The sequence below is a fragment of the Ursus americanus genome, chromosome 11 (assembly GCF_024610735.1).
Source record: "Ursus americanus isolate L20-20 chromosome 11, mUrsAme1.1.p, whole genome shotgun sequence".
NCBI classification, from domain to species: Eukaryota; Metazoa; Chordata; class Mammalia; order Carnivora; family Ursidae; genus Ursus; species Ursus americanus.
In genome coordinates, this window is record NC_142137.1 from 62,785,826 (window position 1) to 62,808,350 (window position 22,525).

General features: G+C 40.0%; 1 protein-coding gene across 1 annotated transcript in view; it reads right to left on the bottom strand.

Moving 5' to 3' along the window:
• Positions 1 to 22,525, bottom strand: part of RGS17 (regulator of G protein signaling 17) — a 92,032-nt gene that overhangs the window by 22,091 nt on the left and 47,416 nt on the right. The window contains exon 2 of the mRNA XM_045805385.2: positions 11,558 to 11,701. Within this exon, the coding sequence (XP_045661341.1) occupies positions 11,558 to 11,676 (119 nt within the window). The 5' untranslated portion in view covers positions 11,677 to 11,701. The remainder of the gene's footprint in view (positions 1 to 11,557; positions 11,702 to 22,525) is intronic.

Below are 22,525 nucleotides of genomic sequence, written 5' to 3' on the forward strand. Positions count from 1 at the left end.
GCTCAGAGGGCTGAATATACGGCAGATACTGGCAAGAAGCAATTTCTCAAGTCCCTGGAATTTGAGATGAGCAGGAAGGAGTTGTTACAGAGGTTTTGACAGCAAAGCCTAAATGAGGAAAAGAGGAGATGCCACTCATGCCCGCAGATCAGGTGTTACCACTGCCGAGAGCCTCCTGGGAATTAGAACCTTCTCCCATCAGCAGAGTAACTTTGAGAAGGGAGTGCAGAAAGGAGATGGCACCGAGGCACTGCTTAGTAAAGATGACACACGGAAAATGGGAATGGTGGATAGAAATTTGTGTCTGCAAATGTTATACAACGGTTGTCTAAAAAAAAAAAATTGCCCCTAAAAATAGTCCCCCTGCTTTTGATAATCATGTGTAATAACTGTACGACACATGAGAAATAGAATCAGGTGTCATAAAATAAGTATTTTATTTGGCTTAAGTTTTTATTTCATAAACGTAAACCTCTCTGAAGTAAAATAATCCGCTGTTAAAAGTCTGTCCACTAGATGGCTGTGTTGTCTTTATAAATATCATTTTTAATCAACTGAATAAAAGAAAACTGGAAAAGTTTCTAGGAGTAATTACCCTTATTTGGAAAAATATCTGTTCTTATGTGTGTGGAGGTTTGATAATTATATTTTTCTAAGGAATTGGAGAAGAGTCATTCAGTTTTTCTGTGAGTGAAATAATCAGACTTGAAGGATATACATTTAATCTCGGGAGGTGCACACAACGGCACACATTTTTCCTTTTCGGTATTTAGAAAATGTTCTGGATAGTCCCCAGACCTAAGTCATTTGACTTAGGAATACTTTAGTCTTAAAAAAAAAAAAAAAGGCAGGCATAATCCTATTAACACTATAGTTATCCTTTCCAATAATAAGTTGTTTGAAACTCTCATATCTCTTGCCGGGGCAATACGGAACTTAAGTCATACATTCTTAAAACAAATTAATTTGACAAGGTTTCTATCTAGCCACAGACAAGAAATTTTTTTTTAATTGAAAATTCTTTAGAAGAGCCATTGCGAGAATAGATTGTCCAAACGATTTTCATTCCAGTTGGGTTACACGTAAACAATCATTTCTTCTTTTGATGCATGGAAACTGAAAACAAATCTCTTTATCTCCTCCTCCTCTTCTCTCTCTTTGCTACCAATTTCTCTCAATACACGGTTCTGTTTGGAAAGATGGGTTTCAAAGATTCCCTTTTTCCATGGGTATAACATTTTTATTTCATACTCCAAGCCATGTATTTTCATCAGCACATTTAATTTGATTTAGAAGGCTAACTGCCAACAAGTTATTACATAGTTAAAATCTGGATCCTTTATGTAAAGCTTATTTTTAGTCAAATAACCAAAGTTTTTTTATCAGGCATAAACAAGGTTTCTTCCCCCGTCCCCCCTAAACTTAAGAGAAGTACAGGATTAAATATTTAGATGTACTCTATATAATACACGCCAATCATCAGACTCTTCTATTTCAGTTCTCAGGTTGACTGAAATCCTATTTTAAGCTCTTCTTTCAACCCACTGTAATTTTTCCTGTAAGCCATACTTAAGTTAGTTGATGCTTTTGTGGGAAAGCAAATATCTTGGATGTGAAAAGGCCAAATGGACTTCTATTTAGTTAGTAGACACTGTTATTAAAATGGCAAGTAGTCATCTAAGTCTTTAAACGCAGTGAAGTTGGAGCTCAAGCTTCTGGTTTTGGTTAACTTGTGTGCCTATCATCCAAAGCACAACGAGAGTCAGGACTCTAGCAGCCCATACAGAAAGAGATCTGATATCTGATAGCTGGTAGGGTCACTTACCCATCCCACCATGCGTCATCCCTCGCCTGCCATGTTCTAGTTCGCGTGTGTGTGAATACGTATAGGATGAGGCGGGAAGCACCCCTGAGAACAATTCGAATTGAAAGCAATAATCCTGATCTGTAGAGAAACTGAGCCCCAGAACAGAATGAACATACAGCCTTCTGGGAATCCTATGGCGGTGTGGTGCGTACAACAATGAGTTGTACTTGTGCTGGTGAATGTGACAGTTGGGGAGAAAGGGCCAGGCATAGAGAATGCAGGAATGGGTTCTGTAACATTGACTGACAACATGGGAATAGAACGTGCTAAGCATACAGAGGTCAAATCCTACAAAATCTGGTAATTTCCTTTTAGCCTGAGACTTGTGGGGGGTTGGGGGGCAGAAGTAACAGCTATCAACAAAGGATTACTCAGGACCCCCAGTACGTACTGAAACCTAAACTCACTGACTTATGTATGCTATTAACTACATCTTACAGATGAAGAAACTGAGGCTCAGAAAGATTGAGTCACTTGCCGAATGATTCACAGTTGTAGGTCATGGAACAAGGACACATTCGGGCCTAATTCCAGTGTTGCTGTTTGCTCCCTACCCCATGCTGCCTCTTGCAAGTAGGCTATTTACATGAGGAAGATGTGTTAGAATTTGTATATCGTCTTTAAATATAGCAAGATGACATCTGTTTAAAATAAAAATCATGGAATTATTATTCTGCTATTACTTATGGAATTAGCTGATTAAAAGGGTCCTGTACTTTTAAAGAATCTATGTTGCTTTATAGAAAAAGTAGCAATGGCAGAAATTTGCTCCCTCCTTCGGAACCCATGCTCCTGGGTATACACTGATACATAGTATACTGACATCCGAGACAAAGACACACATTTATAGCACTGGAAATTACAGTATTTCTACAACCCAATTAAGCAGACTTATCATACAATAAACTTCATATTCAGAAGTGGATTTTATTGTGGTACCTGACAAGGAACAAGTCATGCCTGAGTGATGTCCTAAAATAGCAGGCATATTTTAATAGGTCTATTGCACCTGGACCTTGAAAAGGTGAGCCAGGCCTAAGAGAAATAATAAAGTTTTAATAAGAAAAAAAAAAAAGAGTTAATACTTATTTCAATCAGATGTAACAACTACTACATTCTGTAGTTACGGTCGGGGCAGCAAAAATGTCACAACTGTATGCTTGGTATGATTACTGATTCGGGGAGCTGGAGGGGAAATTCTTAAATATTTTCCAGAGAGTTAATGAATCTGGCCTGAATTTGAAAGGGCTGAATTTCTTCATGTTTTAGAAATTGAGTAATTTTGCTTTGATTAAATCAGGAAGGGAACTCCAGTGTTCCTCAGATTGAACGTTCACTTGAGATCAGAGTACCCCAGAGCCTTTGAGGAGAGGTGTGTTCATTTTCTCCGTGGGCAGCTTTTCTCTCCAAATTCTTCCTCCTTATGCTTTTTTTTTTTTTTTTAAGATTTGCTTATTTACCTGGGGGGGGGGGTGTGCAAAGGGAGAGGGAGAGACAGAATCCCAAGCAGACTCTGCACTGAGCATGGAGCCCGACGCAGGGCTCGATCTCATGACCCTGAGATCATGACCTGAGCTGAAACCAAGAGTTGGATGATGCTTAACAGACTTGCCACCCAGGCGCCCCTTCCTTGTGCACTTTAAAGAGAAGCTTGATTCTCACAGACCTCACCGAGAAGCTTCCAGCTGGCCAGGTGACAAGATGTTCTACAATTTTTGTCACGGTGGACCTCCCTGGTGTACTGGGTACTGGCAACATCGGTCATTCCCTTCTTCGTGAAGCTCCTTTCCTGGCTTCCTGAGGTGTCTGTCCTTAGCTCCCAGCTTCATCCCACAGCTAACTCTTGGGGGCCTTAAACAAAGCAAGTCCAGCTCACCACCTGTCCTGCCCTAAACAACCTCCTACTGCCGTGTCCTCTCGTTTGATGGGGCTGCCATCAACCTGGCCATGGGAGCAAGCACCGTGGAGTGGAGGTATCCTCCCCTTCTCTTTCTCATCTACTGCAAATTCTTGACCACATCCAGTGTCTCTTGAGTAGGTAATCTCTCCGTTCCTTCTATCATCGCTTTATTTAGGGCCCCCAACATCTCTCACCGAGGCTACTACAAAGCCTCCTAATATTCTCCTTGTTTTTTGTCTTGTCCTCCCACATACTTTCCACTGCCTCCAGAAGGATATACTTAAAACATACAATGGGCTTTGTCTCCTCCTCATTTAATAATCTTCAATCACGTCTTTTACCCCAAACAGCATGAAGTCCTAACTCCTTAATATGGTTCTACAGGCATTTTATTGCTCGTCACTGCCTCTCTCTTCAGCCTTCGATTTTGTCCTTCTTGACTTTGTACCCCAGTAATACTAAAGAGATTTTAGTGCTCTCTCCCAGAACCCTTGCCCCTCGCTACGGCTAATTACTGCTAGGATTACTAATATACTACTACTATTCCTGCTAACACACACGCACACACGCACACACACACACACACACACACGTGCACACAGGGGAGAACGAAGGAAGACACTACTTAAGAAGAAATCTGGTGCTTAAGAAGCATCACCTGCCACATAATTATACCAAGGTCTGAGACTATGCTTGTTATTTTTTAAAATAACTTTTGTGACACAAATTTTTTATTTTATAAAGTGGACTCAAACAGAAAATCTAAATTCAGTCATCCATTTAACACCTTAGTATTAATTAAACACCTACTATGTGTCAAATAATATGTTACAAGCCAACTTATTTTTGGCTATTTTAAAGTATGAAACTTTAGTATATGTTTACAGAAATGTTCAGTGCCAGTTGAGCAATATGAACTTTTATGAATTCAACTATAAAATCCACATAATAAATTTTAAAGGTATTAACTCCCCAAACAAAAACATATGTTAAACAGAAGGAGAATCACTAGTATGCAAAGCAGCAGAGTGAGTTGGGGAGTCAAACTGGCCCTCCATGTGCTCAGCTTTGTTCAGGGCAGAGGGAGGCATGGCCACGGGTATGACCAGCACCAGGCCAATGCCAAGGTCATCTTAGACGTCTGCCACACCCTGGCCCATCTAGACCCAGATGGCCCTCACCATATCACCACATAGAGGGCGTCAGCAGAGATTCCAGAGATGCTCTCTGAGTCTGACCCTGAAATGACTTGAAGTCAACTGGGGTCTGTGGGCCAGCATGCCCCGCTCACGTGCCCATGCAGGGCCCTGTCCCAGAGGCACTCCCAACCTCTATACCTACAGTATCTTTCCTCCGATCAGCCTTGGGCTTCTTGTCAAGAGTGAGGCTCCTCTCTCTCCCACTCTGAGAATACTCCCTGTTTCTTTGGAACTCCCTTTCCATGTCAAACTCACTTCCTCTGTTCTCGGCCCTCTGTAGCCCACATTCCCTCTCTGGCCCTACCTGGCACCCAGCTCTCTGATGGCGTCTCTCAGGCAGCTCCTCCTACACTCCCCACAGGGCAAGGTGGGGGCGGCATTCCTTTTCCACATTCTGTGAGGCTTATGCCACCTGACTTTCCCCTTCTCTGCCTGTTTGTATCCTCTTACAGCTCTGGGATTCTTTACCAGGCTCCTCACGCCACAGACGCACCTCAGGGGAATCATGCCACAGGTTTCCCCAGCACCCAGCAGGACACTTCCTTGGTTCCTCACCAAATCTGCTGGCTGTGAGATGCCTTTCCTTCTAAGCTGCCCCTTGCCTCCTTCTGACTTGAATTAATTTCAACTTTCTTTCTCCAGCCCTTCTCTGGCTCATTCTTCCTATTCTTCTAAATGAGACTGGGCATAACATTTTCATCTATTATTTTGTTTTATGCATATCCATCTTTCCACTGATGATCTAAACACCACCATGGGAGACCCAAACAATTTTATGGTAAACACAGAGTCAAAAAGACTAGCAGTGGTATGCCTTTGATGCAGAAGGATCAAGGCATTCTAATTCTGGCAGCTTCCAATAGATAGCCCTCTGGTCATAAATAACACAGACTTGGCAGAGACAGCTTGAATACCAAGCTTTCTAGAGGGTGACGTCTCTGGATTCAACTGCTTATTGAGAATTTATTCTCTGTTGATGCAGAGGAGAATCTGGTGAAAGCCAATGAAGTACAACTGTACCAGGCAATAGGAGGCATTCAATAAGCTGTAAATGAGAGAATTAACAAATGTGTGGCATTATAGAAGGTCCATGATCCTCGTGTCCACTGTTTGATTTTGTGGATATGGCCTGGGAAACTAGGGTTCATTTTAGCAGATGGCTTTTGATTGTCTGAGTTTTAGGTTTATGTAAGTCATAGAACCTATTGAGGAAATTCACCCATGCCATGGTGAGATGAGTTTCAAAACCCCAGAAGTGCTTGCAAGTGATACTTATGATGATCTGGTTACAAGTACTTCGGAAGTCGTAGGCACGTAACTTACGCTCCCTTGTGAGATGAATCAAGTCTCTGAGCCTGACAGGTAAAGTGTTTATGACTGGTGCCTCAGATGAAATGATTTACCTTGTATAGTGTTAGCGGATTTATTTCCAGGGGTTGGTTTCTTCACCATGGAGAAGACGCGGATTTTGTTTTCCCTTTTGAAAAATAACCTTTGGTGTTTAAAGCATGTGTTGTATTTTCACTGGCAGACAGCTAAAGCGTGACAGCATCAGAGGATAAAATAGGACATGATTTTTGCACTGTTTTGAATTACAGAAACTGGGGTACTTGTTAAGAATGGAGAGAGGGGGCAGCCGAATGCATATTTATGACATGCTTAACCTTTACTTAGTCGGGATCTGTCCCATGGTCTGGGAAGTCACATGTCCAAAAGGGAGAGAATTTCAGCTCTCACAGGGCTAGCTAATTTCAGTCTGTGGGACAATTTCTCCCGAGGAGAATGAAGAACAGCCAACGCAGTGGGCCAATCTTGTAGGCAATGCCCAGTAGTGCATGAGACTGTGGCTTCATTTTGAAAACTAAGAAGCTTTGGAAATGGTTCATCTCAAAACTGGAAATGAAAAGTTTGGAAGTGTCATCTTCAAGTGGACAAAACAATGGCCTGGATATTAAGAGACTTTCATTTTGGCCTCACTGCTGTCACTAACGAGCTTCGTGAAAGTAGGCAAGCCTTCAGTTTCCTTATCTGGAACATTAGACACAGCATTTTCCAGACAGTAGTGTCTTTAACAAGGCCATTTTATCTTCCAGCCAACAGCTTGGGCAGCCTGGGTGGTGCAGTCAGTTAAGTGTCCGACTCTTGGTTTTGGCTCACGTAGTGATCTCAGGGTCCTGAGATTGATTCCCGCATCAGGCTCCAGGCAGAGTCTGCTTAAGATTCTCTCTCCCTCTTCCTCTGCCCCTCCCCCACCTCTCTCTCCCTCTCTCTCAAATAAATGAATTTTTTTTTAAAGCTTAAACCTAAGTCTAATACATAAAATAGCTAAAGACAGAGCCATTCCCTTGGAAACTGCAAGCGGACTCCCCTCGAGCCATCCCCTCACTCCCACCAGGTGGCATGAGCAGTCAATGGGAACATTCTGGAGAGATGAGAGCTGAAGTGTCTTGAGTTCTAAGTTTTTATGGTTGAACATGGCAATCTGTCTTGCTTGACAGGACACAGCCAGGAGCAACAAGAAATTAAACAGGGATGGATTAGCACCTAAAGACTTCTTTGAAAAAGAAAAACAATCTGGGTTATTTTAACATAAGCTCTGACGTTAGAAGAAGGTTTGTAGGATGATTTGGAAATTAGCCTTTAGGCTTGACATAAGTTTTGAAAGCTCTACCTTTGCATCTCCTGGAGGCACCTTGCTTTCGGGAGCCCACGGCAGTTTCTACTTTGCAATCCCCATCACATGTGTCATCTCAAGTGCACGTGTGTGAATGTCCTCACTGTCCCCTACTGTCCTGGAGATGGCAGTTTGGTAGGGGGCCCACATCATTCAAAGATTTCATTCTCATCAAGAAAAGGGAAGAGAGTTAACTACCTCTGTTTGAATCTTGATGTCAGAGTAACATTAAGTTTTCACAGTGGCAACCCTGAACCTTTAGACAAGTGGTCTTGACAAAACTCTGTCTTCCTGGTCAGGAACAGCTTTAGTCCCACGCATAGAAGGACTAGCAAATTTATACATGGTTCATTTTATGGCCCAAACTCAGACCTGTTACACAGCACCCATGCTCTGAACCACAGTCCCTTGTCTTCTCCTCTTGAAATGGAAGGCTGTGGGGAGAGAAGGGAAAGAGACTGATTTGGGGACAGAAGTGGGTCCTTGAAAGGGACAGAGAACAGATGGGCTTAACAAGTCGTTAGGGATTCAGGCCCAACTTTTTAGACGTTGGAAGGAAACTGTGGAAATATTCAGCAGTTTTGTACTTAATCTCTGTATCATTTCCCTGCCCCCAAAGCACAGTGGTAATTTTATTAAGACAGGAATAAGTTTAAATATGCGAGAGGAGCTGATGCTGAAATATGAAGGAGAAATGCAAATTTCAGGGAAATACTATATTGTTGAAAAAGTCTATAACGTGTAAGGCTAGGGTGAGGCATTTGTATTTATTACTAGACATAGAAACTTACTTTCCTAGCATTCTATTTCCTTAAAAGGAGGAGAAATCAGCTACGTGACAACTGCTCCTTTTTACAAATGACAGTTACTTCATATTTTGATTTCTAACTTTATTTTGGTCCCCAAATTAACATTTTTTTAGTGTTTCTTTCTGTTCTGCTCCTCTGACCTAGCCTGGAAAATTTGAAGAACATTTATTTCTTTTGTTTTTCCACTCTAATAAGGCTTTAAAAAATTTTTTTCTTAAACTCAAAATATAAAAATAATGTTTTCAAGATGCATGTATTGAGATTCTCATTTGCAACGAGATGACAGAATTAGAATTCATAGTTAGGGCAATGTAACTTTTTTTTTTCAGGCTGTTTACATTAGAAATTACCTATGATTTATCACTTATGGAAGACTTATAAATTTATACACTGTGTGTTTTATGGCTTAGACGCAGGCATGCATGACTCCTTGCTAACAAACACAGTTCTTGACAATGACACTTGAGTCTAGAACTCAGAGCCTCATCCAATGCGCCAAGTGTTTGAGCTCAAATCGGCGTCACCTTAGAGGTGTGGAGGGTTAGTGCAGCTTCCAAGGGCTGTTTTGTTTCCATCCATAGTCTGTGTTCTGTGACAGTTTGATGCCCACGAGCTTATGTGGGATGTTTTGTTATTCAGTGTGCGCTTTACAAAAGCCAGTCTCACTAAACATATGTAGGAGAGAAAAAAATGCAAATCTCACCAAATAGCTGTTTGACAGCAAATGAATATAGTGCAACAAAACTTCAGTACTCGTGTCTGTTTTGGTGTTATAATCCTGAAGCAATTCAGAAATAAATTTTGGCAGGTAAAGAAAATCATATACTGATTTCTGGAACATGGCATAGTGCAAATGAGAAACAGAAATATAATCTTCAACACTATGTAACAATATATTTGCAATGTCCTATAGAGAATCCAAAATAAAATAGCTTTCCTTTCTAAGATTAGTTTTTATAATATATCCCTAAGCAGATCTTTGAAAAATGTATATACATTATTTCAAGCCAGCTCCTCTTTACGGGGATTTTATTTTTTCCAATATGAAGTGTTCTATAACCCAGTGAGCTAATGCGAGCGAGAGACAGAAAGCACAAGAGACAGAGGACAGGAGCACGAAGGCAGAGGTGTGGGGGTGCAGAGGGAGAGGGAGAGAGAGTCCCAAGCAGACTCTCTGCTGAGTGCAGAGCGTGATGCAGGGCTCAATCTCACAACCCTGACATCACGACCTGAGCTGAAACCAAGAGTAGGACCCTTAACCAACTGAGCCACCCCGGTGCACCCTGCCCCCGCCAGTGAGCTAATTCTTTTTTTTTTTTTTTTTTAAGATTTTATTTATTTATTTGACAGAGAGAGACAGCCAGCGAGAGGGGGAATACAAGCAGGGGGAGTGGGAGAGGAAGAAGCAGGCTCCCAGCAGAGGAGCCTGATGTGGGGCTCGATCCCAGACCGCCAGGATCACACCCTGAGCCGAAGGCAGACGCTTAACGACTGCGCTACCCAGGCGCCCCAGTGAGCTAATTCTTAAATGCATACTACATGTCAGGCACTGTTTTCAGCTTGTATGTATTTTATTTCATTTAATGTTTACAACAACCTTATGAAGTAGGGATTCTTATTATTATAATTTGATATATGAGGAATTTGAGGACGTTAAGTAGCCTGTTGAAAGTCAAGCAGTGATGATGAGGACAAGACTTGAACTCAGGTAGTCTGACTTCCAAGCCACCATATTAAGTCACTACACTCTACTCCATGGATTCAGACCAGAGCTAGATACATGAAAAAAATATATACAATTTTATTGAAGCATTTCCTCCATCTGAAATAGTTAAGGCTTAAAAATAAAAGACTTTCCTTAACAAAGAATCATCATCTGGAGGAAATTTTGATATTTATAAAAACCAAACCTTCCAAATTACTAAAATGTCTGACAGTTTTCTGGAAATAAAGTTTGCTAGAAGGGACAGAGCTTGTTCGACACCAAGGCTACCACGAAAGCATAACAAGTTTCATCTATTTTGGCCACGATGACAGAATATTATGCCACCATATCATACGAATAACCTCAAAGGATGTCAGGAAACTGTAGGGATCATATACCAGAAGGTGATTCGAGCATTTGGGCCTTTCTTCAGAGCCTTGACATAAGTCGGGGAGATCCAGAAGACCACTACTAATCCAGAAGATCCACTTGTGAACTGGATCTTAAAGGACCCCCAAACTTACCATTCTATGGAAAGTTCCATTAAGTCTAGCCTCCCCCTGGGGAATCTCATCCACGTAAATCTTAGGACTCAGGGTCTGGCTGATTTTCTTATTGGAACGCACCTGGGGAATTTGGAACTGGAGCAGGTTTTCTGAGGTGCCTGAATCACGGACTTTTAGTACTAGACAGGACCTTGGGAATCAGCTTGTCTAACTTCATCATTTTGCCAATGAGGAAACCAAAAAGCAGAGTTTAAAGCTTTGGATGATGTCACAGAACCTGCCAGTGATAAAATCGCAAAGAAAAGCAGGCTGTCTGGCTCTTAGTTCGCAGATTTTACTTGGCTGACTTGGCCTTCATACCCATCATAGCCCCTGGCCTTTCAGATCTGTGGACATGGGCCTGTGGCACTTCTTTCTCTGTCCTTTATCAGGCAGCTGGCTGAGAGGGCCTCCCTGACTCATAGCTCTGTGGCTCGGTGACTGAATTATCAACATCCTGCGGAACAGCATACAACTAAAACACAACATCGACTATGATGTACAGTACTGCCGCATATCATCTCAACGTTCCTGTACCTTCTGGAACACCGGAGAATATTGTTTATGGTTAAACAAGTCTATAACCATAATCTTATTTTTACCCATCTCTTTAAGAAGCATGGACGGAGAAAAACAGGATATGAAATAAGTTTTCACTGTTTACCTTACTCTCAATTTAAACGTAGGTTCTGGGGAAATAGTCTATTCCCAGGGATGGTCTCCAATGAGTCCTACTTGTAAGGGAGGAAAAGGAGACCGACTGAGAAGTTTCCAGGATCCCAAGGACGAAGCTGCAAATTCACTCTAGTTAGTCCCCAGCTAGCGCAGGGGTGGGGTCCCACAGAGAGAGCGACATACCAGGAGCAGCTGCAGCAACAGCACCAGCAGAAGCAACACGTGTTGTTGGGTCTCTGGTTTCCAGGCCCTTGAGACACAGCAGGCGTTCCTTCATTTTGCGACTGCTGTCTTTTTCGCATTTCAGCTACTTTCGTACCCAACTGGCTGAGAAGAGAGAAAACAGAAGGTATGAAAAAATTAAAAGAAAGGCACGTTGCCACTGCTGAAGGGAACAGAATTGGGATGGGAGATAAATGAAGATTAAAAAAAATGAGTAGCTTGAGCAGTCATATTAAAAATTCTCAAGAAAAAATTTTTAGGAGACTATCTTAAAAACTTGAGGGACAAACTTCTACTGCTATCTGCTACATAAAATGATCATAACGACGTTGCCACGTAATCAAAGTCAAGCCCGCAGGTACATGAGACAAGATTTGAACATTTATGTTTACCTTCTGTCTTTACTCAAGAATGGTTTCACCTGCTTTCCTTGGCGAACACCTTTAAATGACTGTAGTGGGGGTCCATAACCTGTTTCTCCCTGGTGTTTACATACAGTGAGGTTCACCGAATTTTACAAATCAGCTTGCAGGGTTTCTAACTTTGTAACATTGTGAGGAAGACCAAGTTTGTTTCTGGTGTTCTCTCAGCTTCTTATAAGACATTGCACCTCCTTCTTGCTAAGTCTGACTCACCCTCCAGGGGCCAAATCTTGATCACATTGGCAAAGTGCCATTTTCTCTGCTGGGAGTCCCTGTTGCAAAGGTAACACGTCCCTTCCCTCCACCACCCCAGATTCATTTTCACTCAGTAGAGAATTGTGGAAAGATAAAAAGTCATCAAATCCAGGGACATTACTTTGGTGGAATGTCAGTATCACGGCAAATGAGAAAAATATTGGGGACCAGGATGCACTGCCTGTGACCTTACGAAGCAGGCCAGCTGAGTTGTCACCTATTGATAGGTGACCTAGGACTTTGCTGAGGATAAAAAAAAAATAAAGCTGTGTTTGAGTAGAATAAGGTCAAATATAGCACGACCTCATAGAAAAAGAAATGAAACCTACTGCATGATGTTTTTCATAAATACGCAATATAAGTAAATCATATACATACAATGTCATGTGTGACTGAGAGCAATACTTATTAAAACCATAATGTACTTTGGGTTATTTTGGTATTGTGAGCTCATGCTTTAAAAATTACGTTTCAAGCACTGATTTTTTTTTTAAATTGGAGAACAAAATATGTATTAAATTTTTTTTCTGTGTTCACATAAGGGAAGTAGTTAAAGAATTTTCATGGGCCAATGCTTATATATTCTTGTAGCATTTCTAGTTAAAAGGTTATCAGTTATATAATCTACTTCAGTCAGAAGAAAACAAAGTCAGAGGGAAGGACTGAAATATAAGAAATAATTAAGTGCCGAAATTGATAAAATATGATGTTGGACTTAATTAACGACTGGCTAAAGTAAAATCCCATGATTCTCTGTTTAGAACAGTCTAGAAATAAATTTAAGACTGCATAAATTAGGGAAATGGAAGGGTTGCCCTTCCTTCCACTAACACTGTTTTTATATGTATCACAATGTCCCCAGATTGTTCAATCTAAGAGAACTTTTATCAAAATCTCCACGCCACACAGGACCTGTGACACAGTGATCACTCCATCCTCTCTGAAATGCTTTCTCCTCCTGCCTTCCTGGGCACCATACTCACCTGTTCGCTTTCTATCTCATGAGTCACTTCTCAGTCTATTTTATTCTTTCCTTTTCACCTCTCTCACCTCCAAATTTTGGTTGGCCACAATACTCTGTCCCTAGAACTCTTCTCTGCCATTTTCTTTGATGACCTCATTGAGACTTTTACCGGACCTACCTGTTTCCTGTTCAGAGTTCTCAAATTTACAAGTCCAGTAAAGATGATTTTCCCAAATTCAGGACTCATCTATCTAACTACCTACCTGATATCTCCCCCCTTGGCTTTCTCAACTTGCCATCTCAGACACATGTTGCAATCTGGCACTCTTCCCTCCTCCACCAACCTGTTCCTCCCACAATTCTTCCGCTTTCCATGAAAAGCCTTATCTAATTATTCAGGCCAAGCGGGGAAAAAAAGCAAAAACCTGTGGAATCATCCCGGACTCTTCTCTTTCATTCAGAACTCACAACAGCAGATCAGCAAATGCAAGTCCTCTTTACTGTTCCCTTCCACTCCCTTCTGTTTTCACTACTCCTCACCTCATCTCTTCTCTTCCTATTCCATTCTGTTCTAGTTTCAACATAGCAGCCAAAGTGATTCTATTAAAACATAAGTAGAGGACTTCAGCAAAGATTCTTCCACCCAAATTCACTCTAAATCTTCCAGCAGCTTCACATTTTACTCAGAGTCAAAGCCAACGTTTTTGCAATCTTGTCCTTCATCACTTCTCTGAATGCATGTCCTTTTCTCTCCTTCTCACGTACTCTGTTTAACCACAATGGCCTCCTTCCTGTTCCTCAACCACGCCTGGTACAATCATGTGTCAGGGCCTTTGCACTGGCTGTTCTCCACTCAGTGCTTGACTTTATCCTTATTCATATGTTACATTCTCAGTAGAACCTTCCCTGCTATCTTATTTAAAATCACACCTCCCGGGGTGCCTGGGTGGCACAGTGGTTAAGCGTCTGCCTTCGGCTCAGGGTGTGATCCAGGCGTTATGGGATCGAGCCCCACATCAGGCTCCTCCGCTATGAGCCTGCTTCTTCCTCTCCCACTCCCCCTGCTTGTGTTCCCTCTCTCGCTGGCTGTCTCTATCTCTGTCGAATAAATAAATAAAATCTTAAAAAAAAAAAAAAATCACACCTCCCTTACTCCACCCCAAGTGTAACCTATCCACCCTTGTTTGTCTAACCAACTAGAAAATAAGTTCCACGAAGGTAGAGAATTTTGTCTATTTCACTCATTGTAGCGATGCCTGGTACACAGTAGATAACACAAAAATGTTTGTTGAGTGGTGAATTTTACAAGCAACTTCATTAATGACAAGAAAAGGACAATAAACTCTATCACACCCAACACTGAAAATTATTAATTTCCTAGCCAATGCAATAAAACAAGAAAAAGTAAACAAGGGTTGGAAAGGAAAACACAAATTTTAAAATTTACGAGTGATATGGTTGTCTACAAAGAAATTCCAAGAGACTCAATGAAGTTATCAGAGATAGTTCATGAAGGATACCAGGTCAAGCTTAAAAAAAATCAATATATTTCTAATATACTACCAATAACTAATTAGAATATATCAAAGAAAGAAAGGCATCATTCAAATGAATAACAAAAATGAAAAAAACAACTGGCAATATTTCTAACAAAAGTTGTGCAAGAGCTTTTTGAAAATATTAAAAAACTTTATCAAAAAATACAAAATAAACCTGGATAGAGACAGGTTATTTTCTCAAGTGGGAAAATGGGATAGCTTCAAAATGCTAACTGTCCCAAATTATTCTATAAACTCAATATGACTGCAGTAAAAATTCTAATTGAATCATTAATGGAACTCAACAAAAGGATTCCGGAGTCTATGTGGAAGAACAAAAGGGCAGAAATAAACCAAGGTATTTCTGACAACAAGAACAAGTAGGGATATCATATCACTAATATGAAACAATAATGACAGTATGTCATAACTGGTACGGAAATACGTAAGTAAATCAGTGGGAAGGAATTTGTAAAGAGCTGAGACACAGACACAGGCATATATGTAATCATGGCTTAAATTAGAGGACACTTCCATTATCATTCAAAAGAAATTTAATACCTGGTATTGATACAATTTGATATAAACATGAAAAAAATTACCTCTCTAAGCTATAACACACACACGTGAATAAACTTCAGACGAATTAGGGATAGATGTTACAATTATAAAACTCTGACAAGAAAATACAGAAAAATGCTTTTATAGTTTCAGGGCAGGAAAAGGATTTCTTATGAGACTAAGCCAACAAGGAAAATATTACTTTCGATATAGTCTAATTTATCAAAAACCTTTGAACAAATAAGGATAACATAAATAAAGTGAAAAATGAGAACAGGACTAGAAGATACAAAGGATTATTATCTGTAACATAGGAGTAAAACATCACAATTGAAAAATACAAATAACCTAAAGAAAAACGAGCAAAGGAGATGTGCGGGCAGTTTATAGAAGAGGAAAATATAAATGCCCAAATTAGATTAATAAATGCTCAAAGCGAGTAATCAGAGAAATTCAAGTAAAACAATTATTCCATAACCAATTTCCCCACAGTTAAAAAGTCACAGGGCACCAATTTTGAGAGAGGATGTGGGTAAACAAAAAGCTCTCATACAATCATTTTGAAGAATAATATTGGCTACAAAAAATGCAGCTAACAAATTTCACTCTCATATTTACACACTGGAGACACTTTCACATGTGCATACAAAGACATTAATGACAGTATTTTTAATAACTTCCATGGGAAACAATCCATATTTTCATCTTTCCAGGAATGAGTAAAAATGGGGATCTCCTTATATGATGATACATAAAACAACACTTAAAACAAATTAACTTAGATCTATAGGAGTCAACGGGGAGATCGTAAAATAACATTGAATGGAAAATATTAAATATAGCCTGTATTATTAACATAATTTTCATACGTACACAAAACAACGCCTTTTATTTATTTCCGGATAATATATATAGTAAAGCAATAAAAGCATGAAGTAGATCCATGACTTTGGATGCTTCTGGGGGATAATGATGGGAATGTGACTGGAAGAGAAGGGATTTTTAACTTTGTCTGATCATTTCTTCTACAAAGACCTGAAGCAATAACAAAATCTTAATATTTGTTTAATTGGTGTATTGCCCACAGGAGTATCTGTTTTATTATCTTTTGGACTTATCTACATTTTTTTCTTCAGGAACCCCCCCCCCCCCCACACACACACAGTACAGCTTTATACCAGACAGAAGTCCTTAGGTAAGGAAGGACTGCAACTTTCCCAGAAGTTTGCGGAAAGATTCAATCACCTTCTTGAGAATTGAATACCTTCATTTTCTCACTGTTAAATATCCAATTTTGGAAAATTCATACAGAAATGCCATGTTGGGCGCAATGTTGTGGTTTGAAACCATGGAAAAGGAGTTCAAATATTATGTTAGATTTTCAGGACTTTTCACTGTGGTCTAAGTCCTTTGGCTCATTAGAAAAAAAAAAATCACAGGCGAATGCCTTCTTTGTGCTTTTCTGAGGTAACTGTGTGTGTTGTGTCATAAACATTTTCCTTCTGGCAAAAAAAAAAAAAAATTACTCCTCACTGATTTCTCTTGTATAAGTACCCATACCATTTGGAGCAGGCTGCTTCTATTTTTCTGACTGATCGGTGTGTGTCCCTGAATACCAGAAGTTCGGTATTTATGTTCAGTATACATCAACTGTGTTTGGAGTCTACTCTACACTCCTGGGCTGCCTGGCATACAACTCCATGTAAGAAAAGCAGTCTGTTGTCATATTTTGCTATATAGCTGCACACTCCGAAGAATTACACACACAGCGGAGGAGGAAAACAATCTAGAAAGCTACTGAGGGACAGCACTCTCTCTGGGTGAATAGTGGCTATTTACATACTGGAATCCTTACTTGCATAGTGGTACCAATGATAATTCACAGGGGTTTATCTGTAAATACAGAAGGGAAAATCTGGGGGCACCTGGGTCGCGCAGTGGTTAAGCGTCTGCCTTCGGCTCAGGGCGTGATCCCGGCGTTCTGGGTTCGAGCCCCACATCAGGCTCCTCCACTAAGAGCCTGCTTCTTCCTCTCCCACTCCCCCTGCTTGTGTTCCCTCTCTCGCTGGCTGTCTCTGTCAAATAAATAAATAAAATCTTAAAAAAAAAAAAAAAAGAAGGGAAAATCTGCATAACTGTTATGTTTTCTTTGCTAGAGTTAACGGATTCTAGTTTTAAGCAAAACAAATTTTCTTAATGTCATAAAGGAAAAGAGAAAAAAAAAAGTTTTGCAAAAGGATGCATAACCAAGGACTAAAACTCAGTTTTGAATAGGTGGAGGCCAATTCTTTTTTCCTCCACTCAAACTCCCTAGAGAGACAGACTGTCAAGAAACTATTTAATTTCACAGGGTAGAGGAGAATGAGGCAGTGAAACTGGTTTCTCCTTTGCAGAGAAGCACATGCCTGTGCACAAAATGAGGACTTCAGACTCTGAGCTGTGTGGACCTGGAAGGAAGGGCCCATGACCCACGGGCACAGCAGGGCTGGGAGCATGAACAATGGCATCCCACACTGCTCCTCTCACACTGGCCACCTTGGAAAACACTTCATTTAGATCTTATAGCAAGGTGCTGGGGAAGCTGTTACGGAATAAAGATTAATCCTTGAGCATCATCATTTCCCCCTCAAAGCTTTGGCAAATTTACTAGCGAGGTAAACCCATAAATCTGAGGTAGTGAGGAGGGAGGACTTTTTTCGTGTTTGGGGGCATTACTTCTATTTCCAAGAAGTAAGAAGGACATTTGATATCATTTGCACCTGAGCATAATTTTACTCCATGTTGCTTTTTCCCCTTTTCTGGGATCACATGCAATGATCAAAACCATCTTTACACAACAAAAGTAAAAATCAACAAGTGGGACTACATCTAACTATAAGAGCTTCTGCACAGCAACAGAAAAAATCACCAAAATGAAAAGGCAACCTACAGAACGGGAGAAAATATTTGCAAACCATGTATCTGGTAAAGGGCTTAATTTCCAAAATATATAAAGATCTCATGTAACTCAATAGCAAAAAATAACAATCCAATAAAAAATGGGCGAAGGAACTGAATAGGCATTTTTCCAAAGATGACACTCAAATGGCCAGCAGGTATATGAAAAGATATTCAACATCACTAATTATCAGGGAAATGCACATCTAAACCACAAGGGGATATCACTTCACACCTGTTAGATTGTCTATTAGCAAAAAGTCAAGAAACAACAAGTATTGTTGAGGATGTGGAGAAAAGGGAATAGTCATGCACTGTTGGTGGGAATATAAATTGATTTAGCCACTACGGAAAACAGTATGGAGGTTCTTCAAAAGATTAAAAATAGAATTACCATCTGATCCAGCAATCCCACTTCTGGATATATGTCCAAAGTAAATAAAAACAGGATATAGAAAAGATACCTGATCTCCCATGTTCACTGTAGTTGCATTATTCATGCTATCCAAGATATGGAAACCAACCTAAGTGTTTATCAACAGATCATGGACAAAGAAGATGTACACATGTATATGTAAAAGGGAATATAACAACATTCCATTCATATATATTCCATACATATATATGTATATATGTATGTAAAACAGAATATAATTCAGCCGTGAGAAGAAGGAAATCTTGCCATTTGTAACTACACGGATGGATCTTGAGGGCCGTATGCTAAGTGAGATAAGGCGGACAGAGGAAGACAAATATTGCATGCTGCCACTTTTATGTGGAATCTAAAAAGACTGAACTTGCAGAAACAGAGTAGGACGGTGGTTCAGGGGCTGGTGGTGGAGGAACTGGGGAGATGTTAGTCAAAGGTACAACTTGCAGGTAGAACATGAGGAAGTTCTAGAGATCATAGCATTGTGCCTATAGTTAACAATACGGTAGTATTATATACTTCAGAATTGCTAAGAGACTAGACCTTAAATATTCTCACCACATAGAAAAAATGATAATTATGTGACATGATGGAGGTGTTAGCTAATGCTACAATCATACTGTAATATATAAATGTACCAAGTCAACACCTGTACGCTTTACACTTACACAATGTTACATGTCAATTATATCACAACCGAAAAAATGTCTTTACAGTTTGAGCAATGAACAAAATAAAATAAGATGAAATTTAAGAAGATAAATATAAGGGTATGAGCTTGGATTTAAACAAAACTTTATGAGGATGGGAGAAACATGGCGTATAAGGAGCATATGAAAAATTCTAGGTGACTTACTGGACAATAAATTCAGTATTAGTAGTACCATGTAAACAAAATAGTTAATGAAAAGTTAGAATGCATTAATAGAAGCATGTTTTCTAAAACATGGTTTCTAAAGCTGGTGATGGGTCTTCTCTGGGCTGGTTTAATGGTTATGTTTAATTCCGGTCACCACAAGTTAAGAAAGAAATTGAAATATGATCAGAAGACTAGAAGGAGGAGAATAAAAAAAAACCCTTAAAATGTCTCATAAGAATACTACTTTTAGAACAAAGGTGTTTGCTCTAATGAAGAAAAGACAGACAATCCAAATCATACTTTTCTAATACTTGAAGTGATGTCATATAGGAGAGAATATAGATCTGCTTCATAAGATCCCAAATGTTAGAAGATGGACTGACGAATGGAAGCAATTCAAATTCTTGCTTCCATCTATGGAGAGTCTGTCTGATACTCAGAGGAGAGCTTCATTTACCTTTGACGCTGGTATCAAGCCAAGTATTCTTGAGCATTTAAATAAAGGCTCGACAACCCTGTGAAGGAGGCTGATGTACAGAGACCTCAATTTTCCATGGACGGTTAGACTGAGAAAATATCTTTTTTTATTTATTTACTTATTTATTTTAGGAGGCTTCATGCCCAGCGTGGAGCCCAACACGGGGCTTGAACTCACAACCCTGAGATCAAGACCTGAACTGAGATCAAGAGTCAGACACTTAACCGACTGAACCACCCAGGCACCTGAGACTGAGAAAATATCTTAGTTCTGAGGTTACTGTTCTGGGAATGGGCTGCCCAAGCTAACTACTCTCTTCAAAATACAGTTGGGAGGGAGAGGAGAACCCCCGCTTTTATCAGTTTCTTCACTCTTATAGATCACATTAGTTCTTGAGCATTGACTAATGTTATTCTTCATCTCTTTTGTTTATATATTGTTTCCCAACAGAATTGTGAAACTCATAAAAGGAAGGAGAGAAAGAAAAAAATATATCTCATATATATTGGTTTTCCTGGAATCTAGCAGTAATTTCTGTCAATAGTAGATGCATAATAAATATTGAATATTGTGACAGTGAATATGGCAGATTCCTCAGATTATTAAAAAAAGTCTACTTTCCCAAGGCAGAGATTTCAAATTTTTACATACAATTCTTATAGCTCTAAGACATACTGTCAAGTTTGAACAGTGCTCTTTATCCTTTCCCAAACTGTCCCTTTGGGATTGATAATAATAGAACACCTCAGGACATCAGTATCGCTGTAAAGGTCAAATGGACTGAATATGTAAAATGTTTGGAACAAATCTTGACACATAGAGTAGGCACCAATAAGTGACAGCCCTCTCAAGATAGCACTGGAGGGAACTGTTACTAATGTTGCCAGAAAGCTGGTGTGGTACAATGCTTCGAGGCTACAGATGTTGAAGATTCCCATCACTATCTTCTTGCTGAGACATCATTTCTTACAGGGTGGGTTGTCAAGTTCTTGTATCCATTGGGCAGAATCTCCCTATCTCAGGGATCTACACAAAGGCTTACTCAGTGAAGAAAGAAGACTAAGAGTTTGGTTTTTCATTTCACCACTAACACTGTAATTTTTATCACATGTAAATGAACTGAGTCTCCAGTGACTCATGGTACCCACAATCAACTCCTTATCCAACAATCACACTTCATTATAATTGCAGCCATCTTCTCATGTTTAGTGAAAGCATTCGGTTTTGCCATATAGCTGTTGATTCAGTGTTGAGCCCCAAAAAGGTATCTGCTAAATAAGCCAAATTTGTGAGGCCTCCTTTAGCACTGGGGTGGACAAGGAAGCGGTTCACTATGTACAGATATGTATTCCTGGTCGTGATGGATTTTCCCTGTGAAGGAAACAACTCACTCCTCAATTTAAAATTTCTGAGAACTACTCTGCTTCACCTAAGCCAGCACTTATCCACGTGACGGAGCGAGCTTTCAATGTCATTTCCTGTCTCAGACATGTTTATCTAAAAAGAGTTGTATCCAAACTACTTTTCGCCTTTTGGGGGGTCTAGGAGGCTATTTTTGTGTGTGTGCTGTTTTCAAAAACACTATTTTTATGATTACATTAAACCTACAAGGAATTCGAGAAGTAATCTCTGTGCACACAGAGTGAATACTCCTAAGACTGTGATTCTGGTCCATACTTGGGGTGGTGAGGTCGGACTGCATCAGTGACTATGTCCAGGTGTTTCTTTCCTGGGGGATACATAGAGCTTGCTAAACTGTCACATTGTGTTGAGTCTGCAATTCTGTCTTCATGTTGATGATATTTTCATATGTATTTATAGGTATGTAAATACACGTAAGACTAAATAGAGTCGCTGCTGTGTCTTCCTTTACCTTTAAAGTATAGAATCAGATCGGTGTCAGTCCCTCCTCTTGCTCTACCTCCCGAGCATCTATTGGACAGATCTAAAAGCATTATTTGCCAGGGCTATTTGATAAGGCCACTCCCACAGCATCAATGCTAGTTTCTGTCCTCAGAAGATTCAGCCATTTTTATTCCACGGAACATCACAACTTCTACTCACGCCTATGATTCTGCTCTTCTATCAACTTTCCATTTTCTTCTTTTGACTATGTATTTTCGAGTGTAGTCGCTGGGAGGAGGAGAGACCTGGACTAGAAGCGCAGGGGTCTGCCTTGTCTTGGCCAGGGGGCAGTGAGTCAGTTACTTAACCTCTGCCGCTGTTCGTAAAATGGGGAAATGGTATTTACTTCACTCAGCAGTTGTGGGGAGGGGAAAGCCTATTTATTGTGATTACGATCACTAACCTTAGCAGTGTGCTAAGTGAACAGCCTCTAATCTGTAGTCACAATCACAATACTTGTTTTTACGACTCCTAGACAACTTCCATCTTCACGTTTACATGAAGATTTTTCTTCAAAATGTTAAGATGGGTTTTTAAATATAACTGCAAGGGTGACTGATGGACTTGGTAATTGCTAAGG